Below are 6,977 nucleotides of genomic sequence, written 5' to 3'. Positions count from 1 at the left end.
AAATTTACATGGCTGCCGCGCTGAGCCGACAAACAGCTGATCAGCTGTTTGTCGGCTCAGCTCACTAGTCTGGACGCTCCCCTGTCGAAATGAAAGCCCTTTATCGACATCCCTGGTAAACCTCATCCTACGAGGCATAATGGGGATGTCGATAAAAGGCTTTCAGGTCCGCGCGGAGCGTCCAGACTAGCGCGCTGAGCCGACAAACAGCTGTTTGTCGGCTCAGCGCAGCAGCCATGTAAATTTAAATGAAGCCGCAATTATTTAAATCGCGGCTTCATTTCCCTTTGCCAATCAGCCTAATCTACATGGCTCCATTGATGGAGCCATGTAGTCTAGATACACCCCTGCAGATTAAACAAGCCCAAATCCCTCAGCCTCTCCTTGTAAGTCATGCGCTCTAACCCCCTAAAAATTTTGGTTGCCCTCCACTGGACCCTCTCCAATGCGTCCGCATCCTTTCTGTAGTAGGGGGCCCAGAACTGGATGCAGTACTCCAGATGTGCGGAATAAAAGGGAATAATCACTTCTGTAGATCTACGGGTAATGCTCCTCCTAATGCAACCTAATATGCCATTAGCCTTCTTGGCTACAAGGACACACTGTTGACTCATATCCAGCTTCTCATCCACTGGAATCCCCAGGTCCTTTTCTGCTGCATTACTGCTTAGCCAGTCGGTCCCCAGCCTGTACCAATACTTGGGATTCTTCCGTCCCAAGGGCAGGACTCTGCACTTGTCCTTGTTGAACCTCATCAGATTTCTTTTGGCCCAATCCTCTAATCTGTCCAGGTCTCTCTCGACCCGATCCCTGCCCTCTGAGGCTATGTCTAGACTGCAAGCTTCTTTCAGAAGAAGCTTTTCCAGAAGATCTCTTCCAGAAAAACTTTTTTTTGAAAGAGAGCGTCCACACGGATTGGATGCTATCTCGCATATAAGGCCACCCAGAACCAGTTCAGGCAGGGCATTAGGTCATCAGTTGCGTCCAAGTGCTGTTGTCTAAAGCTAGCTGAGTCACATGCTTAAAGGGAACCCCCCGGCCCCCAGGCAGCCATTCCCCCCCCCCCCCGCATGCGATGGCCCCACATGGCCAAGCTGTAGTTTCTGCAGCAGTTTGTGCAGGCTGCCTTCATGGCCATGCAGATGCTCGACACAAAGCTCATCATTGAGACCCGCTGCTGGTGTGCGCGAGCGAGGCCCTTGCAACCGCACCCCCCAGTGGAGAGATGGTTCTGGAGGCTGGACACCAGTTCCGACTGGTGGGACTGGCTGGTGATGGAGCGGTGGGACGACCAGCAGTGGCTCCATGACTTCCGCATGTGGAAGGCCACCTTTTTGGAGCTGTGTGCCTGGCTTGCCTCTGCCCTCTGTCAATGCGACACCCACCTGCAGCCTGCCATGCCCCTGGAGACGTGGGTCACCTTCGCCATCTGGAAGCTCGCCACCCCAGACAGCTACTGGTCAGTGGGCAACCAGTTCAGCATGGGAAAGTCGACCGTCGGGGCCCTCCTCATGGAGGTAAGGCCCTCGGGGGCTGCAGTCCCTATGGGGAGTGAGGAATCCTGGAAAGGGGGACCCTAGGGAAAGGAGGGTGGCGGAGGTGCGGGGGTGGACTCGGGGTGGGAGGGAAGTCCTGTCCCCAGGGGGTTGTGCCATCCTGCCCTCACACAGCCCTGCTGCTGGAGAGCAGCTTCATAGGGGGTGGTTCCTGGGGTGTTTGCAGGGGGGGAAATGAGGGGGAAGCAAGAACCTCCCAAGGGCTCAGACACTCCCTCCCAGTCTCTGTTTTGTGTGTTCGTTTGTCTCCTTCTGCAGGTGGTGAGGGCCATAAACACCTTCCTGCTGCACAGAGTCATCCGCCTGGGAGACCCGGACCCCATCGTCGCAGGATTTGCCACCTTGAAGTCCCCCAACTGCGGGGGAGCAATTGATGGAACCCACACCCCCGTCCGCGCACCACATCGTCTAGCCACCCAATACATCAACAGGAAGGGCTACTTTTCAATGGCGCTGCAGGTCCTGGTTGACTACCGTGGACGGTTTACTGACGTTTCCGTCGGGTGGTTGGGCAGGGCTACCCTTCTTCCCCCAGCGTGACTTTGGGGATGAGGACGTGCAGATGCCACTGTGCATCGTGGGGGACACGCAGGCAAGGGAAGTGTCCGGCCACAGCGGGATCCCATGGGCAGGAGAGGGGCCTGGAGCAGCCTGGCCTTCTAAGGGGCTCGCTCACATACCTGCACCTGGCCGTGCTGTCCACGGAAGTGGGTGGTGCACAATGATGCTGCACGTGGTTCCACGTGCACGGACTGCAGTACGATGTCCAGGCCGAGCGACGATCACGACGCATCCCCTCTGCGCCCGCCTCCCCTGCCCTGTGTGTGTGACAAACTGAGAGTACTCACCCGAGGGTCCCTCCCCACCTTCAGAGGATGCCTGCAAGATATCCAGGGCCTGGGGTACCAGCGCCAGGGTCGGGGAACCATGCTGTCCGTGTCCTCCTCCTCCTGCAGCTCCTGTTCCTCCTCCTCCTCCACCTCCCTCTCTTCCTCAGCAGGGAGCTCCAGGCAAGTGATGACAGGTGTCTCGAGCCCCGAGTCCACCACCATGGGTCAGGAAAAGGCTTCACCCCCCCCCCCCAGTATTTGGTGGAGCTCCTGGAAGTAGGGGCAGGAGAGGGGTTCTGCCCCAGAGTGAGAGCTACGCTCCCTGGTCCTGGCAGAGCTCCTTTATCTTGCTCCGGATCTGTTCCAATGTCCGAGGTGGGAGGTCCCCGCTCAGGCAGAGCCTCGGCCATCCAGCCATAGATGTCCACATTTCTTCGCTGGGTCTCCTCCTCCCCCACAGCTTGAGGAAGGACGGGATCTTCGCCCCGGACCAGGAGGGCACTCAATGTTTTGTGCCTGGGTCCTGGGAGCCCTGGTGGTGCTCCCTGTGAGGGCCAGGGGGGGCTCGGGGAGTGTGTGGCTGGGCCATCGCTGGCAATGTGGGTGGCACTCAGAGCCACACGGTGAGTGGAGCTTCCAGGCCAAGGCTTGTCCCAGGTGCCTGCAGTTTTAAGAACTGTCAGGAGACAGGAACTATAGAGTTCTGGTTGCTTTGGAGGGAGTGGCCACCAGGGCACCCGTGTTATTTCCTGGAGGCGTCTTCTTTTGAAAAAAACCCCTCTTCCACATCCACACATGCCCTTTTCAGAAAAAGGCTTGTTCCTCACAGAAAGAGATTTACCACCGTCGGAAAAACCCCTCCATTCTTTCGCCTTTCTGTCGCCAGAACGCAATAGCAGTGTGGATGTAAGTATTGTTTTTCCAGAAAAACAGACTTTTTTCCGGAAAAATGCTGCAGTGTAGACATGCCCTAACATATCTACCTCTCCCCCTAGCTTAGTGTCATACACAAACATGCTGAGAATGCAATCTACCCCTTCATCCAGGTCATTAATAAAGATGTTGAACATACCCAGCCCTAGAACCGATCCTTGGGGCACTCCGCTTGAAACCGACTGCCATCCTGACATCGAGCTGTTGATCACTACCCATTGGGCCTGACAATCTAGCCAGTTTTCTATCCACCTTACAGTCCATTCATTCAATCCATATTTCCTTAACTTGCTGGCAAGAATACTGTGGGAGACTGTATCAAAAGCTTTGCTAAAGTCACTGCCTTCCCATGTCCACAGAGCCAGTTACCTCATCATAGAGGCTAATTCCTCCCAACTTTCTCCAGTTTGTCCACATCTTTCCCGAAGTGTGGCACCCCAAATTGGACACAGTGCTCCAGGTGGGACCTCCTCAGTCCTGCCTGAAAGAATACTTTCTCGCGTCTTGCCCACAACACTCCTGAATGATGTTTGGGGTTTTTTTGCAACAGCATCACACTGTTGACTCAGATTTAGTTTGTAACCAATTATCACCCCCAGATCTTCTCCTGCAGTCCTCCTTCTTGCACTGCCATTGCCCAGTTTGGTTTTGTGCAATTGACAATCCCTTCCTTTGCATTTGTCCCAATTGAATTTCATCCTGTGTATTTCAGACCATTTCTCCGGATTGTCAAAATCATTTTGAATTCGAATCTTGTCCTCCAACGTGCTTGTAATCACCCCATTAGGTATCATTCGCAAACTTTATACGTGTGCTCTCTGTGCCATTATCTAAATCATTTATGAAGATCTTGAACAGACCTAGACCCCAGACAGACTCACTAGATATGTCCCGGCAGCTTGACTGAATCTTTGATAGCAACATTCTGAGCAAGCTTTTCCAACCGGTTGTGCACCCGCGTTCTAGTAGGTTCATCTGGTTGTATTTCCCTAGTGTGCTTCTGCGAAGGCCATGTGAGACTGTATCCAAAGCCTTGCTACAGTCGAGATATCTCACGTCTACTGCTCTCCCCAGCTCGTGAGGCTTGTTACCCCATCGAAGAAGGCTATTAAGTTAGTTTGACATAATTTGTTATGGACAAATCCATGTGGACTGTTACTATCACTTTACCATCTTCCAAGCGCTTGAAAGTGATTGTTTGATTATTTGCTCCATTACCTTTCCAGGTACTGAAATTAAGCTAAGGTCTATAATTCCCTGGGATGTCCTTAGTCCCCTTTCTATAACTAGGTACTATAATTGTCCTTTTCCAGTCCCCAGAGATCTCTGCTGTCCTCCATACATTCTTAGAGGTAATTGCTAATGGCACAGCGAGCTCTTCAGGTAGTTTAAGTATTCTAGGATATATTTTGTCACTCTCTGCCGGCTCGAAGACATTCAACTTGTCTGAGGCCAGGTCTGCATGAAACAGTTCATTTTACCCACGTATATCACTCAGGGCTCTGAAAAATCAGTACCCCAGAGTAACCCACACCCTGGTGTGAGCAGTGCTAGTTTGATTGACGAATTCTTCCATTGACCTCTCTGCTGTCTCTTGGGGATGTGGATTAACTACAGCGATGGGAGGACCCTGCCGTCATTCCAGCGAGTGTCTCCCCTCAGGGGTGACACGTGGGAGCAGGAAGGGTCGTGTGCTCCCGAAACACCCTGGGAGGGAAGGGCAAGGGGCCAGAAGCCAGTGGGGCCAGGGCCCGGAGCTGCACTTCTGGCCCTATGCTTGGGGCTTGGCTGCTGACCCCACATCCAGAGCTCTGCTGCTGCCCGGGCTCTGCTGCCAGCCCCCAGGCCTGTCTGGGAACCCCCTCCCAGAGTCATGGCTCTGCTCCCGACCCCAGTGAGGAGGGGTGGAGACTTGGGGGAAGGAGCAAGGTGGCTGGTGCAGGGATGGAAAAAGGCTGGGTTGGGGCAGGGCCTGGGACAGATGGGGGATTGTCCTGGGCCCCACCCCACCCCCTTTAGGGACGGTCCTGCCTGGGGCTCGGAGTGGTGCAGGGAGGAGTCACACGTGGGGGGCGGGGCACGGTTTCCAATGAAGCCAAATCCCACGTCACACGTGGCTTGTTCTTTCCGTGAGCTCCCGCTCGCTCGGGGAGCCGTCCAGGCTCTGCTCCCTGTGGGGTGAGCATTGAAACAAGATAACACTTGGCGCACTGCTGCGTCTCCTCTGACTGCCTTTTCCCCCCTCGCCGCGTGGCGGGCCTGCCCTCTCCTTGAATCCCAGACTCACGGAGCCGCGAGGTCACCGAGTCCAACCCCTGCCGAGACGCGGGCTTTGCTATTGCCGAACAGACCGGCACAGCTGGCCCCAGCCTCCTTCTGAAAGGCTCCAGCGAAGGATGCGGCTCTGAGGCAGCTGTCTCTTAGGCTACGTCTACACTGCAGCCTTCTTCCGCAAAAGCTTATGCAAATGAAGTGCCGATTAGAATATCGCCGCCCTTCATTTGCATCATGTATTAGGGGCCATTTTTGCACAAGAGGCGAAAAGGAGCTATGTAGACAGCTCCGTTTTGCACAAAACCCCTCTCTTGCGCAAGAGCCGTTCTTCCGCAGTTTTTTCAGGGACCCGCCCTAGTTTTCTGTCATCTTCAAATCTGATCCCCATGCTCTCTACCGACATCCAACTCATTCATAAAAACACTTGACCCAGAGCAAATCCCTGTGGATCCTCACTCGGGACCTTCCCCCAGTCCGACATCTTTCCACTGTTTATGGGTTTTTAACCAATTATGTCTCCACTTCGTGATAATTCGGCCAACGCCACTTTTCTCCAGCTTCCTTAGAACACAAGAGTGGCCGGGCTGGGTCAGACCGAAGGTCCTTCCAGCCCAGTGTCCTCTCTGCCCGCAGTGGCCAATGCCCGGCGCCCCGGAGGGAGGGGACAGAACAGGGAATCTAATGATCCTTCCCCTGTCATCCTGTCATGAATAGGGGGAGTGCTGACCAGCACCTGGTGACTAAGGGGTTAAGCTCAGCAAAGGTGTCAGCTAGCCCCCCCCCCCCCTCCAGGGTGGAAATTTGAATTGGATCTAGGTTCCCTGCCTGCTTTCTTTGTGTGGCAGCGTTAACCCAGGAGCTGAGAGACACAGAGGAGTTACACCAGGCAGGACTGCCAGCTCCCACACAGAATTCGGGGCATGGGAGCGGATAGAAGATGAGAAGTGAGGACCAGGGAAATGTGAGTCCAGTCGCGTTCAGGGTAATTTTTCCTTATTTTGTGGTTTGGTTTGAACTGCTCGGTGTGAATCTCTGCCGCCCTCCCCATTCACTACCAGCTAACCCAGGGGTGGCCAACCCCAACTTTGCGGCTTACAAAGCCACACCCCCTCCCCCTCGCTCAGCCAATGGGAGCCTGATGTGGCCAAAAAGGTTCAACGTCCTTTTTTTTTTTTTTTTTGCTCAACGACTTTGGCGGGTGGGGAGCTCTTCCCCCCTTCCCCCCCCCCCAACAATTCTGGTGTGTCTCTTTGCATTTTTTCCGGTGCTATTTCAGCTCTCTTCATTTAATGGGTTGGCCACCCCTGATCTAAGCATTGTGGCAGAGGGGTTTTTTCCCTCTGTTTTTAATTTGTTTTCCTCAGTTGCTCTGTAACATCTAGCA

At 54.2% G+C, this 6,977-nt stretch overlaps 1 protein-coding gene across 1 annotated transcript; it reads left to right on the top strand.

Annotated features, from left to right (window-relative positions):
- The first annotated feature begins 261 nt into the window (after nt 1–261).
- Nucleotides 262–6,768, top strand: LOC142819439 (uncharacterized). The gene is made up of 2 exons (XM_075906573.1): nt 262–1,517; nt 1,815–6,768. The coding sequence occupies exons 1-2, from the start codon at nt 1,131–1,133 to the stop codon at nt 2,094–2,096; spliced, it is 669 nt and encodes a 222-aa protein (XP_075762688.1). The 5' UTR covers nt 262–1,130; the 3' UTR covers nt 2,097–6,768.
- The last annotated feature ends 209 nt before the right edge of the window (nt 6,769–6,977 follow it).

The sequence above is a fragment of the Pelodiscus sinensis genome, chromosome 23 (assembly GCF_049634645.1).
Source record: "Pelodiscus sinensis isolate JC-2024 chromosome 23, ASM4963464v1, whole genome shotgun sequence".
Classification (NCBI taxonomy): Eukaryota; Metazoa; Chordata; order Testudines; family Trionychidae; genus Pelodiscus; species Pelodiscus sinensis.
Note: the sequence above shows the minus strand (reverse complement) of the source record. Positions and strands in the feature narration are given on the sequence as shown.